The sequence below is a fragment of the Garra rufa genome, chromosome 12, assembly GCF_049309525.1.
Source record: "Garra rufa chromosome 12, GarRuf1.0, whole genome shotgun sequence".
In the NCBI taxonomy this organism is placed as follows: domain Eukaryota; kingdom Metazoa; phylum Chordata; class Actinopteri; order Cypriniformes; family Cyprinidae; genus Garra; species Garra rufa.
The window spans coordinates 7,547,312-7,569,330 of NC_133372.1; the positions used below are offsets into that span (position 1 = coordinate 7,547,312).

The window sequence follows — 22,019 nt, forward strand, 5'->3', positions numbered from 1 at the left end:
TAAAATAATTTAATTTAACATGAAATGTTTAAATGTTTTATTTTTTTATTGTGGTGGACATAATACATCATGAAATGGATTATAATAATAAAATATATATATACCTCAAATACCTGCTGTTTCATACGTACTGGATTTTAAGAAAATAAATATTTATTTTAAAAAAATCTGTTCTGTTAAAAATACATTTAATAATAAAATAAAAAAATGCTAAATAGTTGTAAATAGACAGATTTTTTTTTTTTTACTAATTTTGTCTAAATATTCAATAGGTAGTTTGGTTTAACAATGGTTGGGTTCAGTTTAATATATGTCAGTCATATGATCATAAAATGATTCCAACTTATGGTTGCATGATAAATCATCACTTTCACACTTATTCATTCTTCTACAAAGCAAAGGACATTTCTTAGTAACATAAACATGACCAAGTTTACCTTTTCATGCTTCTTGTTTATTGTAAGTCACATGTGCATATTGACCCTGATGTATTTGTTCAGATTCCAGCTGCAGTTCTTCTGGTTGGATACATGCATGGCTATGTTTAGCACCCATTGTCCACACACGAGGCAGGCATTCTCCTCCCAAGAGGCTCTGTGGTGTCTGTTGCGCTGCCTTGAGCTTCTCAGAAGAGGCTTTGCATGTTGGGCAGCGATTGAACAGGAATTGGGCACGACTAAAAAGTGTCCAATCATCCAAGACGCCTCTCACCGTTCCCCCGCTGAGGTGAAAGAGAGGTAGGGTGCCTCTTAAACGTTCTCTAAATCCCACCTCACACATGCACAGGCGCTTAATACCGATACAAATGAGCATTGAACACAAGATTTCAAGCTAATATTCTGCCATTGTCCACTTGCCAGCATTCTGTGACAGGAATAGAGCAGCAGGCTTTGCTTTGAGAGAGACTGGCAACTTCTATTGTTCGCTTATCTCTCTTTCCACAATTGGTCTCCATTTTCGTTTGAGTTTGTTTATGATTTTTCCTTCACCCATTTCTCAAGGGAAACAAATAAACATCTGTAATTCATTCATTGAGAGGAAATTGCCTGCTCCTCCTTCTAAACAGTGATTTTCAATTTGTACTGCTATGGCAAGACAAGCAAATTATGGAGCACTCAGTCATTTATGTTGAATTCGGAGATTCTTTTGTATGAGCTTTGGTATAACAGAGGTAGTCTTAACCTCAGCCTGACCACCTGACACTTATTGTACACAAAACTGAAAGATCAGTAAGAACCGATCGCAACTGCGGCAAGTTACAGAATTTAACTTGCACTGGTTTTTATTATTCAGCTGCCAGACGAAATCATGTTATAGCATTGATCAAATAAGCTCTTCCGAGGAGAACTGATCCATGCATTGACTAAAGTTTGCCAGAATAGTGGCATTAAATCTTTAAAAGTTATTCAAAGTTTTCTTTGAGCCATTTAGAAGCAAGTTATTGGAAGATGCATCAAAAAGACATTTCTGATTATATTGAACTTGCTGTTTTCAAAACGCAAAAGACATTCTGAGAGCACTTTTTAGCTATGTGATCTACAATTTGTAATCTGAAACAGACTGAAAAATGCTTTTAAGAAAAGAAAAAAACACAAAGATCTACTTGAGAATATTCACAAAATGAGAGAAATACTCAGCATCAAAGTACTTGGAATAATAATCTGCAATTTACTTACAGGAAGACTGAGGCACAGAATTATATCTGGTCAAAAATGACACCAAAGCTTTGTGTCCCGTTATGATTAGACATGAAATCCATTTACTTGTTCTTGGCTGTGGTTCACCGCATTCAATATGTTTTGTGCCGATTGATCCGATTGAAGTTCATTACAAGGTGAGGCCTACATAACCAATTAACAGCATAGTCAGGGAAGAATCCGTTTTATTGACCGTTTTTTTGTCAAGATACAGCAGATCCATTTAAGTTTAGATCAGAAAAGGTGGTGTGGGGGATTTGATAAGCGTGTTTAATTCAGATGACTTTTCTTGTACCGCACCGCAAAATGACCTTCTTCTTCACTTCGGCTGTTTGAAGAACAGAGGCTTTATTCTGAATGTCACATTAATGATCGTATTAAGATTTAAACATTTAATGCATATCAAAGACAACATTTAGCACAGACACATAGTCTTTTATGACGAAAGTTTAGAAGGTTTTTAATGTTTTTGAAGAAGGCTCATCAAGGCTGCATTTATTTGATCAAAAATACTGTAAAAACAGCAATATTGTGAGATATTATTGTTTTTATTTTGTTAAAAAAAAAAAAATTATTCGTGTGATGCAAAGCTGAATTTTCAGCATCATTACTCCAGTCTTCAGTGTCACATGATTCTTCAGAAATCACTCTAATACGCTGATTTGCTGATCAGAAGCATTTCTTGTTATTGTCACTGCTGAATATAATTGTGGGGATTTATGTAAGTTAGTTAGTTAGTTAGTTAGTTAGTTAGTTAGTAGTAAAAAAAAAACATGATTACCATATAAAAGAAAAAATAAATAAATAAAATAAGAAAAATGTCAAAAAGAAAGCAAATAAATTAATACTTTTGACAGTAAAGAGATGTATAATGTTACAGAAAATGTCAAGTTTAAATAAAATAATATATATTTATATTATATATAATAAATAACTAAATTTTGTTTATTTATTATTTGGCAATGTTAAATGTAATGCTTATACAAATATATATGATATTTATCAGGGAATAAATAGGCATAATTTGTCAAAATTAGTTATGTTGTCAAATGTTTTAACTCCTTTGTTCTGTGCCATTTCTTAATTTTTATTTTATTTATTTTTTTCAATATTTTGTCCAACCCTGGTATTTAGCAATCAATAAAGATTATTTAGGATGTCAATTTCTATTTTTAAAGATTATTTAGGATGTCAATTTTCTATAAGGACATCTATAAGTGTTCTAATGTTGTGTTGGAGTCCCCTAAAACAGGTTAAAATGCATCTTAGGTCAGAAAACATTGTAATTTTCTTAGAATATACAAATATATACATAGAGTCATTTGTCAATGATTTCAAAACGGTTAGTTTGAAACAGCTTTAAGTGTAATGTCTGTAAACCCCTCCCTTCCATAAGCCTACTCTGATCTGATTGGTCAGCTGGCCAATCCTGTTTTGATTGGTACAAAGAGATGTACTTGAGCAGGTGGTAGTAAGCGTTATCATCAGTGTTGCCAAGTCTGCGGTTGTTTTTGATGTCCGCAGCTTGAAGCGACCCCAATAACATCATATTTAGCCCATGGAATGCGAATTAACCCTGACAAAAAGTGTGTATTTTACAACCCGGAGTGCAATTTTTAATGGGGGACCCCCTCAAAACATGACTGGGCTAGTTTTGAGTAGCAATTGGGTGGGTTTTGTTGTGAAAACCTGGCAACCCTGATGCAACTTTACATTAAACAATAATATAGTGCTTCAATCCATTCTTAAAATAATGACACAACAATATTTATCACTTATGCAAGTTAATCATGCACACACAGGTTTAGCTGATACAATAATCAACATCAAATTATCAGAACTATTTCAGTAAGACAGTAATATTGTAGTTTACATGGAAACCTAAAGCTGCACTAGGTATACATCTTTATCACAAAAAAAAAAAAAATAGATATTTTGAGCACTCACTTAAAAATGTACACATAACGTATCAATCGTACTTACAGGTATAGTGGTTCGGAGAAGCTTGTTGGTCCAAATAGAATCCAAAGAAGATAAAAACCAAGTTTAGTGAAGCAGTCCTCTGTAAAAATGACAAGCACACAACAAAAGGTATGAATTGTATTGCTGTGGTATTGTGGAAAAAAAATGTATTTTAACCACAGATTTTTCACATCATTAACTTTTTGAATTTAACAGAGTTCACATCAACGAAATAAGCAACAGATAAGCTCTGCATTTTATTTATTATTTTAAGATCAAAGACTGAAACAGGAGAGAGTGCGGCATCAGCACTGGAAAGATAGGTTAGTCTTACTACTTTTAATGAAGATGATTGTGTATTGAGCGTCTTGTGTGTTGGCTTGCTGAAGAGATACTTAGCTACTCCGCAGTGATGCATTTTCCATTAGTGCCATCATATCTGACTACAACATGCCATATAGTCTATAAAACACTCTCACACGTTTATTATTTTAATATTTTGGAAGGCGTAAAATTTGTATTTGTGGTTTCAACAATCAAATGCATTTACACTTGTCCAGTTTCATCTGGAATGCGGCACAGACCACCTCCTGAAGTGGTTTGAGCAATCAAATTTAAATGTGTCTCGAAAGCGTTTCAGAGGGCATTTACATTTGATCTTTTCATGATCAGATAGCTATCCGTTTCGAGAAAATGCATGAAGTGACCAGGTGCAAACAGGCCCTTAGTGTATCTCTGTGGCAGAATTACATCGCCACATACTGGTCTGGCATGTACACTACATCGTTTTGAGTCGCTTTCAGTGGTTTTGTGTGAACACAGATATTTCTTAAGATGACACCGTTCAAAAAAAATATTGGACAGGGAAAGCTCTGGCTTCGTGTGGTTGAGCCTTGATTGACACCCTCTGTTCATTTCATGGATCCCCCTTCTAACAAGCTGATGATCTGAATCTGCTGTGTTAAATAAGGAAGACATACAAAATGTGCAGAGCGGTGGCACCCCATGCAGGTCTGGAATTGAGAACCACTTTTTTAAAGCAAAGCAATAATGCTGGTGAATAAATAAAGGCAACAGACAATACACAGTCACAGGAAATCCACATCAGATATTTCCTGCACTACACATTGACTTTATGAGGGCTGTATTGCTATTACCATCTGTCTCTTTCTTTATGCATGTCTGACTCACAGCTGGATGCCATATTCATTCGTGAGGGAAAGACAGGAATATTTGATTGACATCTGCAGCTGTCAAGCTCCGGGACCACTGATGGATTCCAGGTCCAGGCCGAGAGAAGCTCACGCAACGGAGCAGGAGAACAGGCACTATAGTGAGGGGATCTGGCCTCGGTGACTACACCCCTCAAGCACCCTGGATTCAGCTTGAAGCCATACGCTGATGGGCTCAGTAAATTGCAGGGCTTTTTTTTACTCTTACAACAGTTTAACAATGGTTACCTACAATTGCATCAGCATGTCTTGAGGCTAAAAACCTATATACATGAGCATCTCATGCATGCAATTCTCCTCTGGTGTTTGGAGAAACCGGTGGCTGTGATTTATATTGTGGCTATCCAATAAAAAGTAATTGCCATAGGAGATTCATTAAAAACGCTAATCAATGCAGAGTTCTTTTAGTGATGGTGCAGATACTGAATGAATATAAATTATAAATGATCTAATTATAAAAGCCCTGATTTATAAAAGTGAGTATACAGTGCATTTGGACACTTAGCACACTTCAAATTGTAGAATGTAAATGCATTAGGGAAACAAGAAAAAAAAAACACTATGCGTAGCCAAATTTTTCATATGCACCAAATAAAGGCTTATTCCAGCCAAGAACTGCCTACTTAAAAAGGAAGAGACCATCTGACGGAAACATAAAGCAACCAACCACTGTGTTGTTTTCATTCAGGGTCATTAATTATTGATTTTTATGTAACATATTCAGTTCTCAGCTTGATTCAGTATTAATTTTGTTCATTTTCAGTTAAGTTTCTATGAAAACGGTCCTATCTTCATGATACTGGGGAGATGTTTTAATGCGTTTGCAATTTATTATTAGAGCAGTTTGTCTTAATAATTGCTTTTAATATTTTCTGTATTCACGTCATGTTCTTTCACCACAATAAATGTGTTTTCTTTCTCTTAATGTTAGTTTCCCTGTCATCGGACCACTGCAGAACGGCTGTAAAAATCCTTGTGTCAGGTTATCACAGCTTCTATTAAAAACACAGCCAAATCCATCGATACACCCCCTAAGGTTAATGAAAGAACCTTCTTAAACTGTTTGTCAATGTTATGGTCCTCCTTGTCTGTTTCACTTCTCAATGCTTTTCTGACATCTCCAAACATCGGCCAGACGTTTTTTATGACGTTTTAAATGATGCCCGAGTTCATCCCGCCAGGGGATACTAGAGCAGCAGAGCGGTGGGCATCCCGTTGGCAAATATGACTGGTTCGGGGCTTGCCTCCCATAAAAACAGAGTTCTTCCCAGCTATATATTTTTATATGTGGCTCTTTTATTTTAGCCTATTTTATTTCACTCTTGGTTTGCGGAGCATCATTAAACGACCCGCCGGGCAGCTTGATTGGTCTGCGCTGCATATTAAACGATTTAGCTTTTACCAAAACATGATCTCCGGTTCTTATATTCTTTAAAGTACTTACTAATTTGAGAGGAGCCCACTGAATGATACTTATAGAGCTCAGTAATGCATTGCATTAGTCACTGACAGCAGTAAATCTCTCTTGAATAGATATCACATTTACTGTACGTGGTTGTTTCTATCAGCACTCTTGACCTTTCAGACTTTCAGAAAATAACTAAAACCCTATTAAAACAAACTGCTCAGACTCTCACTAACTCAAATTTTCAAGTAATCATGTCCAACAGTATATAGAGGCATGTTTTCCCAAAAAGTCATGAATATTTTGCCACTATGTCATTTCCAAATAAAATAAAATAAATCTTTCAAAAATAAGTTTTAAAGTTATTATAAGAGGGTAAATGATCTGCACATGTTTCTGTAGGATTCAACCAAAAAATGCTAAATAGCTGACTACGCAAATGTTAAAGCAAAATAAGGCAGCTATATTTGTTCTTCTTTTTTTCTGTTAAAATGCATAAATATTTGTAGAATCTTATGATTTTTCTTAGCTCTCTCATGAATGTTTTCAAAGTAAGAAAAATGAGCCTTTGGGGATATAATGTGGTATAATGTCTAGAGCAGATTTGTAGTTGTGGGTTTGAGTGAACCACTAATGTGCTTGTGTTTTTCTGCTCTAAACAAATGGACTAGAATTGTTTTCACTCGGCGTGGGTTGAAAACATCAATATTTAAGATCAGCATATCATTTTACACTTAAAACCGCACAATTATGCCTCCTCGCAGGATATTCAAGTATGTTGAATTACCACAGAAATAATGAATATTCAAACAATGTTCCAAGTTCTCAGCAGAGCACCTTGAAATTAACATCACAGCTCACAGTGGCTACATAAATTAAAAATTCATGTGCTTTTATTCTCGCCCATTAACATCCAGCAATTTCGCATTATGCCTCGAAAAGATCTGAAGCCAGCAAACAAATTGGGTGTGCATAAATACACATACAGTACGTAGGCATGTATCAGCTTTAATGAAGAGCGAATGACACTGATCTCAGTAAGAATAATGATTAAATGTGAAGTGGAACTGCAAAAATGATTGTTTCCAAAGCATGTACTAAAAACTCCAATCGCCCATTGTGTCCTGCTTCCTAATCAACCAATGTTCAGACAAACTATTCAATTTCGTACAACTGTTCACAACATGCTACTGGCTGAGCCAGAAGTTGATAGTGCAATTTTACTATTCTGGAAAACAACCTTCCAATTGCTTATTGTTAGTACATTTAAAACAATGTATTGTCCAAGAACATGAAAAAAGTGACATTTGTTGACATTTGTTAAAAAAAAACAATGAGCAAAATTAGTTTCTACACCAATTATTTTCCAGTGTACATATTTCATAAGTAGACTTTCGGTACTGTTTTAAAAACAAGTCGTGTTGAATAGACAACGGCAAACTTGAGTCCACTACAATCAATATCAGACAGAGGTTAACCTGTACTTTCTCCAGTTGTTTAAAAATATTTTTTCTGTAATTTCAGGTCCTGTTTTGTACCCAATCTGTAGAAAGTGCCATATATCCTTTTAGCCCACAGGGAGAATATACAGCTCAATTACGGTGCAGACCAGTATCACTGCATTGATTTTTGTCCTCTGCCCAGCGTCTAATCAGTTTCATAAAGTTCTAGTTGTTCCACAGTTTTAATTAGGTGTCATCAAAGGTCAAGCTTCAGGGCTTCTGCTCTGCACATTTCAACCCAAAATTCGTAATTTCTTCTTCTTTACTTGACTCCAAGTCATAACCTTTGGGCTGTGATTTCAGCTGAGCGGTTGAGTTCAGTGTTAGCTCATTTTTCATATACTAAGTACAATAAAACTTCTGAGATTACATTTAACAGCAGCACGAGAGCTTCAAAGGGAATTCATTGTGTGGTTTGGTTTGGGGCTGTTTAATTTACAGCCATTTTAATCTACACTATCATGTCCACTACTCTATGAATATTTCATTCTGGACCCTTGAAACAGATCTTATCATCAAAGTCTGCTGGCTTTTTAATACCGGATGGAAATTAAATAAGTGACAATTCATTTTTTACCTAAAATTATGCTTTACAAAAACTGTGGAAACCACATATTACATGTGAAATGCAATAAATACTTTTAAGTGTAAATTCATAGGTGGAGGGTGAACCAACTGCAGTGGTAAGGCTAAAAGTAGCCTAATGTTAGTGTAATCTAATAACTACAAACATCATAAACCCATCTTTTTAGGCAAGTACACTCTTAAAAATAAAGGTGCTTTAAAAGGTTCTGCACAGCAATGCCGTAGAAGAACCATTTTTGGTACCACAAAGAACCATTCAGTCAAAGGAGAACCATCTCTTTCTTACCTTTTTATAATCTGAAGAACCTTCTTTCACCACAACAAACCTTTTGTAAAACAGAAAGGTTCTTTAGATGTTAAAGGTTCTTTATATGGAACCATTTACACAAAAAAGGTTCTTCTATGGCATTGTGAAGCTCATTTCTTTTTAAGAGTTTACCTATGGAAGCCACTGAATAAAAATAATTTAAAAAAATAATTGCGACTTTTTATCTCACAAGTCTTTTTTTTTTCTCGCGATTGAGTTTACATCTCGCAATTTTTACTTTTTTTCTCAGAACTCGCAATTCTGACTTTTTTTCCCTAGGAATTGTGTGATATAAATTTACAATTGTAAATTATAAAGTCAGAATTGTGTAATACAAACTTGCCATTCTGACTTTTTTTTTTTTTTTCGCAGAATTGCATCATATAAACTTGCAATTGCGAGTTATTTAGTCAGAATTGCAAGACTTTTTTTCTCTCAGAATTGCGAGTTTGTATTGCATATCGCCCTTTTTTCCCCTCAAAATTGGACTTTAGAACTCGCAACTTACGACAGATTTGTAAATCATTAGCATATTACTTAATCATTTGTAAACGTATAATCATGTTTTGTAAATTATTAGTTCATCATTATCTAATCACTTGTAAATGATGTATTACTTAATCTACAAAACATAGATAAAAATAGTAACATATCACTTATTAATCTTTTATGAATGCATAGTCATGTTTTGTAAATGATTAGTCCATCATTAACTAATTACTTGTAAATTACTTGTAAATGAATTAACAAAACATACACAAATTGTTAGCATATCACTTATTAAACATTTATGAATGTTTTGCAAATCATTATTTTATTATTAACTAACCACTTATAAATGATTTACAACTGAACGTTATTATAAAGTGTTACCTTTTTTTTTTTCAAAAGAATTTCAGGTCCTGTTTTGAACCACTGCATCACTGCATTGATATCTGAGAAATAAAATCAGAATTGTAGGATATAAACTTACAATTGTGAGTTATAAAGTCAGAATTGCGACATAAAAATTACAATTCTGACTATAACTCGCAATAGTGAGTTTATATCTCGCAGTTCTGACTTTATTTCTCAGAATTGCAAGTTTATTTCTCAGAATCTCACAATTCGTAAAAAAGTCAGAATTCTGAAGTGTAAAATGGGCTTCCATAAGTACCAGATTTGGGTGTATGGTAATAAAATAATTTTAATAGAACTGAATTTGCATTTAACGTAATCACAATTTAATTAAAACATTGTAAGTTGCTATATATAAGATTTACTTTCTACGGTTATTCAAACAGTGTATAAATTACATACAGAAAGTGAGTAACATTATCACTAACTTCGATCTGTCGCAAGTTTAAGCTTTCTCTCTCAAAAAAAAAAAAACTATGGGTATAATCACTGTCTTTACTGTGAGATTAATCTCTTACTTACATTGTATGTACATCTTCGCTTTGTTGTTAATGATGAGAGAATTCACAAGAGCGCAGAATGTAGTCGGCGAGTGTGTGCTCTAAACAAAACCGACATTTCAGTGATGACTTATCTGAATACCATTGATTGGCCATTGCATTCATAAGCTCAACAGAATCTTGTGTAATTGGTTATAATGCGCAATGCTGTAAAAACACTTAAAATGTACTTTAGGTAATCCACTTCATGCCTAACACAAGGTAAACTTCTACCTCAAGAACTCCAACGTAAGTGTGTGATCTATTGAGAGTTTTTGCTGTAAAGATTCCTTTTCTCTGTTATGTATTTCCAAAAAGTAATGTTGTTCACCTGAGCATTTCAAAATGCCTACAATTCAACAGGAGAGTTGTGGTGTTTAGTGATGAATCACGCCTGAACGAAACTGATCTTCCTAGAAACATTTGTGCCACAGACCAATCATTTCCCCTCTCAGAAGTTAAAGAAGCAATTCGAAATGTAATTTTGTTTGGTAAACAGTTCCTTTAAGCCTACACAAGCCATGACGCTGTGTTAAAGATCAATGATGGTGAAGATTCAAACAACTGAACTGAGTCAATTTGTTGAGAAAACATCAAAAGTAAGTTTAAGACAAACGTATCTGCGCATCTCGAGTTTAACTAACCCAAACCCTTAGGCGGAGTTTAAGGGATGCCTTCGGCCAAATTGTTTTGTTGTTTAAGCATGTGAATATAACAAGCAAAATGATTGTTTTTTTATTATTTATAATGTTATAGATAGCACAGGGTAAATAAAAGGAAATACATTCAGGCGCTTCACTAAAGCATCTAATGTAAAAATCACTGAAGTTCAAGCTCTTACATGAGTTTATATACACATTTCTGATGCTTTTGGATGTGGCGCTTCAGATTTACATTTTTACACCAGCAAAAAAACGTACCATCAGAAAGTTGTTTTTCCCACCAGATCATCGCAAAGCATCACATATGTTCTATATCTCTCACATTAACACATCCCTCCTGGTGTGCGACTTCATGTTGAAGTAATATGCAACTTTCCAACTGTTTCTGGAATTAAAAATAGATAAATGCATAATACTAATGCGAAACACAGCACAGCTTAAATAAAAAAGTATGAGAAATATCATAATATATTTATAGGTAAACGTCCAACACAACTAAAACGAAAGCAGCATGTGTGGGCTATGACATCACACATAAAACTCAACAAACTTCTGTTTGTCCATGGAAGCCATCCAATAAATGATCTTAACATTGTAGATTCACCCCTGTGGGATTCTCTTGAAATCTGGTGTTTTTCTTCCCATGCATCTTAATAGGTCTCTTGGGTGTGCGGCAGTCATGTTGCACGAACAGCAATGTCTTATGTCGCTATACTGCTGGAAAACAGTAGGAGAGAGGAGTGGGGGTGTAATTGAAGTTTCATTGCTGTTTTCCTTCTTAAGTTTTCACTGTTGCTCTTTTTGTGTGCCAGTTTGTTTGTTTGCTCTTTCACAATCACTGCGATTTGCATTTTGCATCTCATGTTGCTCCAGCTCAAAGCAGATCAACATGGAAATCTCCAAAATGAAGAAATTCAGGTTAGACTAAACCGTTCTTATCAAATCAGTATTTAGAGAAGGATTTGATTTGTCAGCACTGAACAAAACTACACAAACCTAGACCTACTCCAGTTGAGCAGAAGTGTTTGTTCACACTGCTGAGTAAGGAGGCAAGATTACAATAAACTACAACCAACATAGCATGAAAAGTAGGTTGTTTTAAACACAGTTTAAAAGACAGTTTTAACTCAGAGGTCTTAAACCTTCTGTATGCAATGATTCAGTTCATTTAAAGGATAAGTTCACTTCCAGAACAAAAATGTACAGATAATGAACTCACCCCCATGTCATCCAAGATGTTCATGTCTTTCTTTTATCTGTCGTAAAGAAATTATGTTTTTTGAGAAAACATTTTAGGATTTTTCTCCATAGTGGACTTCTATGGTGCCCCAAGTTTGAAATTCCAAAATGGCATTTAAATGTAGCTTCAAATGATCCCTAATGCAGGGATGCATTTTTTTTTATTTACAATGTATATACTTTTTAACCTCAAAACAGTTAGGGTAGGTGGAAAAACTCCTGTCTTATTTTCTCCCTCAACTTTAAAAATTAGTTCAAAATCATCCTACATCACTACAGAAGTACCGACCCAGTGTTTGCAAAGAAGATCTAACACCCCTAACAAAAAAGGTAAAAAAGCAATGTAGGACGAGTTTGAGTTTTTCGACATACCCTAACTGTCTTTAACTGGGAAAGAACAGAGTTCAAGCAGAGATAAATAAAAATAAATAACCGATAATTTCGCTAGATAAGACCCTTCTTCCTCAGCTGGGATCGTTTACAACCACATTTGGAATCGTTTGAAGCTGCATTTAAACTGCATTTTCGAAGTTCAAAATCGTTGTTTTCTCATTGCTTCATAACATTACGGTTGAACCACTGATGTCCCGTGGACTATTTTATCAATGTTCTTATTTCCTTTCTGGGCCTTGAACGTGTCAGTTGCGTTGCTGTCTATGGGTCAAAAAGTCTCAGATTGCATCAAAAATATCTTAATGACAGAATTTTCATTTTTGGGGTGAACTATCCCTTTAAGATGAATGTTTATTGCTACAGCTCAACAATTTACAGTTTCTTAAGTATCACCTTTCACTTTTCACATGCTAAAAAAAGAGAAATGCATTGACAATGAATCCATTGACACTCAGAACTAACTAGTAAGTTTGTGTCAATTGTTCTGTGCAAATTGTGTTCCCTACTAATAATAGGTGTGTTTGTGCCTTTAACTGATTTGAATAATCCTAACCCTAATTCCATTGGCAGATGGGGTGCTAAAACATGTGCTAATAAACAACAATCTCACTCGGTCCAATTAATTCTAAAGTCTTTAAATGCACACAAGTCGACAGCCTTCCATCTTGTAGTGACTTTCTGCAGTTCCAGTATAACATGCACAAATCTGAACTTGCTGCATTTTTAACGTGTGGTACATTAACCTATTTCATTAAAGGCCTCTATGCCATGCATATGTAATCCTAATAGATGCCCTGCACAGCTATAAGGAAGTCCTCTCCTCCCAGCTAATGAGGGCACCACTTAAAGAAAAGGATACAGAATGTTTGCAGGGGGAAATTTTCAAAACGAGCCGCAGAAAGGCTGTTTGAGTTTTTAAAAGAGCCAAAGTGGGGCATTCATAGCCAGGCCAATGTGTGTGTGTGTGTGTGTGTGTGTGTGTGTGTGTGTGTGTGTGTGTGTGTGTGTGTGTGTGTGTGTGTGTGTGTGTGTGTGTGTGTGTGTGTGTGTGTGTTAGCCATACAATATAAGAGAGTACATTATATGAGCCTCTGGTTAGTCAGCGGCAGAGAGTTATCAGTAGCCCATTAACCACAGGATCCTGCAAGAAGGAGAGAGAGAGAGTGGAGGAAAGCTGCTGGTTTGTCTGAGGTAGAGGACAGAAACAGCCCATTAGTCAGCTTTGGAAGATGGAGGCTGCTCTGATCACTTCTCCTCAAGGTTATTTTGCTCCTTGTGGACAGAGATGAGAGAGAGTGAGCAGGAGCGGGAGGGAGGGAGAGAGTGAGGGAGGGAGAGGAGGAGGAGGGAGACATTTTGCTGTGCCGCACTGGACAGTCACTCAAGCTGCATCAGAGAGTCTGAGAGTGCAGATGCTCAGGATAACTCTGTGTTATAGCTGCAGTGTTTTGGGCTGAAAACACAAAGATACTCGGGTTCAGCTGTGTATGTGATGTGTTCTAAAAGGAATTCTTAAAAGGATAGATCAGCCAAAATGACAAATCTCTCATCATGCACTCACCCTCATGTCATTCCAAACTCTCAAGAGTTTCTTTCTTGTGCAGAACACAAAAGAAGACTTTTTTTTTTTAAATTCCCAAAACTACCCCAAAAGTAGACTGTATGACTTGTACGCTATATTCCAGGTCTTCTAAAGCCATATGACTTTGTATGAGGAACAGTTATTTTTCACAAACTCTCCTTGAAAGTTGAGAGAAGTAGCAATGTGTGATTCATGAACAATTTGTTCTTTTTAATGAATGATTTGAATGGTTCGACATTTCGCTCTCAAATGCTTATAGAATATGTTGTATGGACTGCTTTCATCTTGCATTATATCACTGTTGAATCTTGAAAGCATTGGTTTTATATTCATACACATACAGTTCAAAGGTTTTGGGTTGGTTAAATTATTATTAATCATAGTGTTTTTGAAAGAAATTTCTTGTGCTCACAAAGGCTGCACTGATCAAAAATACACTAAAACAGGAAATATTATTACAATTTAAAATAACTGTCTTTTGATTTAATATCTTTTCAATTGTAATTTATTGCTATGATGACAAAGCTGAATTTTCAGCATCATTACATCAGTCTTCAGTACCACATGGTCCTTTGGAAATCATTCTAATATGCTGATTTGCTGCTTAAGAAACATTACTTATTATTATCAATGTTGAAAACAGTTGTGCATATCAATATTTATTGTGGAAACCATGATGTATTTTTTCCAGGACATTTTGATAAACAGAAAGTACAAAAGAACAGCATTTATAATAACTATTTTAAAGTCTTACCTCTCAGTCAGTTTTGATCAATAATGCACCCAGATTTTTTTAAGCCTTGCTAGGGGTTACTATAAGGAATATTAATCAAACAACAATACCTTGCCAGGATAATGTTAATAAATCACCTAGAGTCAAACATTAGCACAACACTAGGCCTAAAAAAAGAAACTGGAGAGCTCATTGGAAATTACAGACTACATCTCAGTCAAACTCTGACAGCACTGAATCAGTATCACAGCAATTTATCACAACTAATTACAAGAAATATGAATGCGGCACGTAATTAATAGAAAAGCTCTACCGCAGTTGTGAGCTGTAACATGCAACACAAATGAGCCTTTATCTATCTTCTTGAAACTTAATATAAAATGTAATAAATATATCTTACTAATAAATGGATACGCATTTTAAGGAAAGTCCATAGAAATAGAGCACAATGTACTGTGTAATCTTCTGTATTGAATTTTCACAAGTCTTTTATCCATATTTTGAATTACGCATTGTGTTTGTTGTGTTTTAGGGTTAAAGAAAATCTGAAAATTACCAGTATCTTTTCTGTGTTTCAACTGTTTTTCTTGCAGTGTGAAAGTTTTTCCAATATGACTTTTTATGATATAGCATTTTACACAGCAGGACAGTGTTAACTAGCCACGTTAACACTGTCCTGCTGTGTAAAATGCTATAATCTAAAGCTACTTGAAGAATTATATTTCCAGTTCTAACATGCAGTTTTTTATGATCTCATATTACTTAAAAGACTACATAGAATATTTGTACTTTAAAAAATCATGTGTCACACCACACAGCTGTTGGAAGTGGTCATATGATGTTGCTAAAAAGAACATTATCTTGTGTATTTGGTGTAATGCAATGTGTTTATGTGGTCTGATGTAAAAAAAAAAAAAAAAAAACATTATTTTCCACATACTGTACATTAATGTTGCCTGTCTGAAACTTCGATTTTTACAAGGCTCATCATTCTGAAAAGTGAGGTGTTACCTGATTTTGACCAAATACCTCAAGCGTGTGATGGAAATGTTACACCCCTTACTATGTTGTGATGCTGTGTCCCAGCCCAACGAGTGAAAAACAATAAAACCCATTATTAGACATAATTACTGATTATGACTCATACTATCTTTTTATGCATTGCGTTACGTTGAGCCACTGTGCCATGTAAACATAACACCATGTCTGCATTTGTGATTGTAGAAACGACAAACAACAAGCACTACTCTACTGTTCAAAAAATTCACGTTTAAATAGTCAGCAGCAAATTCTGCAAATATGAATATGTACCTACAGGCTGTGAGTCAGAAGCACCAGCATCATTAGCATTAAAGGGCTGTGTTTTTTACACTACCCTTGAGACATTTTAACCAAAGTATGTTATAGACATCTCATTAAGACCCTAAAGAATCATGTCAACTTGTAGAAAAAGGGCGTCTGATGACCCCTTTAACTTGAGATTGAGATTTAAAGCTTTGCAACTTTACAGATCGTATACATGCACAAACAGCTTGTAACACACCAAAGACAAAGGAAAACAAGAAACTGCATCATATGACCCCTTTAAGTGAACCAGTAGTGAACCAGACTGCCATACCATTGAGGTATGATAGTCTATACTAAAATTGTATTTTCTTATTATTGTTTTACTATTCTACCTATTTAAAAAGCTGCATTATAAGGCATTATGAATGCATCAAAGACACCAAAACAATCCATTATATTCCGTACTAGCTTCACAGAAAGTGTTGCCAGCTTGGGTGGGAAAATATCGATCATTCCTCTGATAGGAAGAAAGCAGAAAGGAGGTTTATTTCAAGACAAAAGCAGAGGTTTTTCCAAGCTTATTTTCTCATTTAGCACAAAATCCATGCATTATTCTCATAAACATGCCAGTCAAGAGGCTGTTGATTAGCTAATCTATCTGCGATTCGTTTGCTAGGTTTCCGTGGAGAGATTTACGAGAGAGGTTTACGAGCGAATGGACTACTGATGTGTACGCGGGTCAATATGTTTGTACTGTAAATTGTGGCACTCAGGGCTTTCCGGCCCATACAGGATTGTGGCTCTGAATGAGATACGGCAGTGGGAGAGTTGTCACAGCACTGTCCTAAGGTGGAGGGCCTCTAAGTGGCCAGTCCTTCCAGCTGGGTCCAGCTTTTCTTCTCTTTCAACTGCTTCCCAATGGCAGATGGACCCACGGCAGAAAAAAATCAAGCCCTGTGCACAAAGAAAGAAGCCCTTTGATATAACTCCAGTGTGTGCTGCAGGCACTCGGGGTGCGAAGCCCTGTGTTCTCACTTCCTATATCCTTATCCATATCCTTCTGTGACATTTTTTTTTTTCCGTTCCTAGTTCCAGTTCAAAAATTATACCCGACTGGTGGGGACACAGTGTATAAGACTGTCTATTGAAAGTCTCACAATGTGCACAGAAGAAAGGACCCCGGTGCACCATGTGCACAGGAAAAAAGATTCCCATGCACACACACCTTGGAACTGTGGGCCAAGATTTGTCTGCTCTGAGTGAGGGTGATAATTGAAAGGCCATCGGCCCTGCACTGAGAAAGAAAGAAAGAAATGGGGAAAAAAGACGAGTACAGGGAATCGCAGGGAGATAGACTGCCATGAAAGAGAGGAGGCCCAGATATTGGGTTCCCACCAGGCCCTGGGGCAGCGGGTTGTCACGACCACCAGACTCGGAGGCCATCGGGGCAGCTCCATCAGAGAGACAGCTCTGAAATCACACACGACAGAGGTGAATGAAGCTGTTTTTCCCTCTTAATTTCATTTAATTTGCCATAACAGTTCCCCTCATCTCACATTATATTACAAGGGTGAGCGAGGGTGAGCGAGAGAAAATGAGAGCAGATGGTGGCCCACAATGCACCAGCACCACCAAGTGGCTCCAGAGATATAATCGGATGAGAACAAAATCAAATGCAAAAATTCAAAAGTATTAGGACTGAAGTAGTATTTTCTTGTGAAACAATAATAACTTCTCAGGGTTTTTTTTTACAGTGCACATAATTTCCATATTTGAACATTTTTAACAGTTTATTTAAATAAAATTAAAAATAGTAAGAATACAAAAATGTTTATGTGTCCAAACTTTACACTTTTTATACCTGATTTGACCTTCAAAAATACTTGTATGTAACACTTAAAAAAAAAAAAAAAAACTGTCTGTATTCAGGTTGATTCAGTCGTATTATATATAACCTTTTTACAGTAAAATGCATTAAAAATGCATGCAAATATGAAATATCTCTACAGCAGTCTACCCACTGGTTAAGTGTTTTTGTCAGAGCACTGGAGTTTGGTGCCTCTCTCTTTGCCTGCTTTTTGATTTCAGACCTGTTTCCACATTCACTTTCTGATCCTGATCAGAAATTTGCTTTGCTCGAATGTAACTGAACTTCATGTTGCCCTTTCCCCGCTGACGTGACCTTTTATCTCACACCTCCTATTGTTACTTGATTGCCAAAATGTGCAAAAAAGAGAGATTCAGATTCCCTTTCATTTTACTTCCGGCTGTGAAGCAAATCACTCGACTCGGTGGGTTATTTCGATGATAAGAGTTTAAGAATGTAGGGGTCTCTATGTGTGTGCTTAGAGGGATCATTCATCTTAGTTTGTTCTTGGAACAAAACTGAAAACTCTGACACTTTCGCTGCTGTAGTCTCTGATTAAGTGCAGATAGTCGACTGCACCCATTGAGCTGCCGGATCTTTTATGTTCTCAGAGTGCTAATCTTCAATACCGGACATGGGAGATCTTTTATAACATGGTTTGCACACATTCAGCTATGGATTACATAACCCGTTACATTCATCAGAAAGATATGAGAGGACAAAGTGTTCATAGCTGAGCTCTCTAACCAAAAAAAATCCATATTTCTTCAATTTCGTCTTCTAGGCTACATACGGTAAAAATGGTTAATGCTGAAAAACAACCAAAGACTTGATTAATGTAGTTACAGTAGTTTTCTTGTTATTCTAAAGTTCCAGAAGCTTTTGAGAAATTTCGGTAACACTTTCTATGAAGCCTGTATTTATAATGCATTACAAGGACATTCTTAATGCATTATAATGCATGCATAATGCCTTATAAACAACATTATAATATGTTATATAATTTTATAAATAATCATAACAACAGTTACGATGCACTATAATACTTACCTTTTGTGCTTATAACTTTGATGAGTACAATGCATTATAACACCAGATGAAGACTGCATTTACAATGCATTATAAGGGTGTTCTTATATGTATGTTCTTATTATGCATTATAATACATTAAGAATGCCCTTGTAATGCATTGTAAATGCAGTCTTCATCTGGTGTTATAATGGTAAGTATTATAATACATTGTTACTGTTTTTATAATTATTAATTAGATTATACAACAAATCATAATTGTGTTTATAAGGCATTACGCATGCACTATAATACATTAATAATACCCATATGAAGGATTATAAATGCAGACTTCATCTGGTGTTATGATGCATTGTACTCATCAAAGTTATAAGCACAAAAAGGTAAGTATTATAGTGCATTTTAACTGTTGTTATGATTATTTATAAAATTATATAACACATTATAATGTTGTTTATAAGGCATTATGCATGCATTATAATGCATTAAGAATGTTCTTATAATGCATTATAAATACAGGCTTCATAGAAAGTGTTACCGAAATTTCTCTGTGCAGACTTTTCAGAAGTCAAACCAACAATTAAAGAAGGTGTCTCTAAATAGGCCTACATTTCTCAGTGCATGCTGTGAAGTGTCAACTTACTTACTTAATCTAAACATATAATTTAACGCTTTATATAATATACAACAGTAACTCTTTACAATAAGTTTGCATTTGTTAACATTAGTTAACTATATTATTTAAACAAAATACTGAGAACACTCCATTTTATGATGTCCTTGTTACCCATTACATGTACTTACCATAGTAATAACAACAAAATATGCATAACTATGTGCAACTAACCCTAAACCAAACCCTCATTCTAAACATATAGTAAATATATGTAGTTAATTTGACTCAGCAGTGTTATTTATTACACTATAACAAGAACACAGTAAAATAGTGTAACCAAAATACTTTTAAATCATTTAATAATCTTAGTTCATTTTAATTTCAACATTTAATAATATACTATTTGAATCAAAAGTTGTTTCTGTTAATATTATTAAATCGACCAGAGCTAACAATGAATTAACAGTGGTATTTTTATTATTAACTAACAATATATTGCTCATTGTTAGTCAGTGCATCAACTAATGGGACTTTATTGTAAAGTGTTACAGCTAATGGATATTATTGCATTGATGGCAGATTTTAAGTAATGGCAGCTTAACATTTTAATATAATTCTGTTGATGGATTCAACTACAAAAGCCTCCTCTTAATTCATAGTCTGAATTTGTCAAGCCTAGTTGTTTTTTCTCTTTTTGGCTGCTTTGAGAGGTTTTGTTCTGCTATCTGAATGGACTGTTCTAATTCGAGAAAATGGAAAAGTTCCAATGATTCCCCGGGTAAGTGAATCGAGAGCTCCAGTAACCTGGAAGAGACCCAAGCAGGTGAACTGTCAACTCGTCCAGGAGGGGAAGATTAAACTACTTCAGGAACTCAGGTTCCTTAAAGCACAAGTCCTGCTAAAAAAGTGGGCCAAGAGCTTTTCTAAAGCACAAAGCCCTTTCCACGACCCTTTTTTTCGCCGACCGTCCGTTCCCCCTCCGGGCCGTCATTGCATACAGGCTTGATCCTGTGGCACAACTCAATTACATTACCTTAAGTAAACACCCCCAGTCAAACGCCCCGCCCTCCTCTGTTAACTCACGGCCTCTCGGGCGCCCTGTCGACGCTGATGTGCGCAGGGGTGAATTAACATTTGCTCACACCATCTGCAAATGGCAGGCCGTGTCTGCAATGGGAAATGAAAATGCGGCAAGCGGCGGACTCCGTGAGATGAAATATTTGAGCAACTTCGATTAGCAATTCCATTCAGGTTGAGGTAACATTTGCTCCAGGGAGAACGTGTGAGATTGAAAGCATTCTTTCTTTGCCTGAGTTCCATATTTTGCAACCATGTGACCGGATTGTGCCGCCGTCAGGTCGATGGACACTCTGTACTGTTGCATATCTATCATATTCTTATTTGGAATGCACTGGAATGAATTTTAAAGGAATAGTTTACAAATTTGAACATATTGTTCCAAAGCCACAGTGTTTTACTTTTCTTTTGAAACACAAAGGGATGACTTAAGGCCCTGATATACACACAGTGAAGTTCTTTTTTATTTCTTGCTTGAGGGTAAACAGCAGTTCAAAATACCTTTACATTAATACAGATTGGTTTAAAGTAGGCAGCTTGATAGTACCAAACATGAAAATTTCAGTTTCTACTATAAAGCTAGTGTGTTCATGTTTTTACTCGCAAACATCTAATATTCATGCATCTAACAGAGAAAATGTCTCAGAGAAGACTCCATGTTAAAGAGGGTGGTTCAAACCTCGAAATGAACTATGGCCTGATTTTGTTCAAAATAGCATCACACCAGTTTGTTATTTGATTTTGAAAGTGCTAATAAGGATAAAAAGCACCTAAAAGCACTATATAAACTGTCCATACAAGTTATGCACTATATTAGGGTATAACAGGCTAAAGGTGCCCTTGGGTAAAAGGTGCATTCGATATTATTTTCCTCTAAAAGTCAATTCTGATCTAATATCTGATGTTTTAAAAACTGTTGTACATTTAAGTAGCAAATGAGAATTGCAAAAATTCTTGGATATATCTTGAGACAAAGGTCTTCTTAATGATTTTCAGTTTTGTTTAAGATAATTAAAGCAGTTTTTAAATAACGAAAGAATATGTAAAAGTATGGTATTTGTGGTAAAAAGAACCTCTGCTTTTGGGGCTAAAAGGCACAATAATTAACATGATAATTCATGGAAGGCTGACTTTTCCATTTGTTGACATGACATTGTTAGATTCAGATGGCAAATATCATATATTATGTTTGGTGTCCATCTTAGAGATAATCACCATGTTTAGAATGAAACCATCATATTTAAAACCATGCTATTAATCATATCATATAATAAAATATCATTTGTTGTTACTACTATAAATCTATATTAAATTACTATGGGATGTCCAATGATCAATGCTTTCAGAATCTTTACAATTTCATTTTTTTTTTTTTTTTTTTTTTTGCTTTATTTTAACATATTTTAAT

General features: G+C 35.3%; 1 protein-coding gene across 1 annotated transcript in view; it reads right to left on the minus strand.

Annotated features, from left to right (window-relative positions):
- Positions 1–18,179, minus strand: part of LOC141346857 (ORC ubiquitin ligase 1-like) — a 20,374-nt gene extending 2,195 nt beyond the window's left edge. Inside the window, exons 1-3 of the mRNA XM_073851818.1 lie at positions 18,129–18,179; positions 17,418–17,492; positions 17,248–17,316 (exon numbers count right to left, since the gene is read on the minus strand). Of these exons, the coding sequence (XP_073707919.1) occupies positions 17,248–17,316; positions 17,418–17,492; positions 18,129–18,179 (195 nt within the window). The remainder of the gene's footprint in view (positions 1–17,247; positions 17,317–17,417; positions 17,493–18,128) is intronic.
- Positions 18,180–22,019: the final 3,840 nt, after the last annotated feature.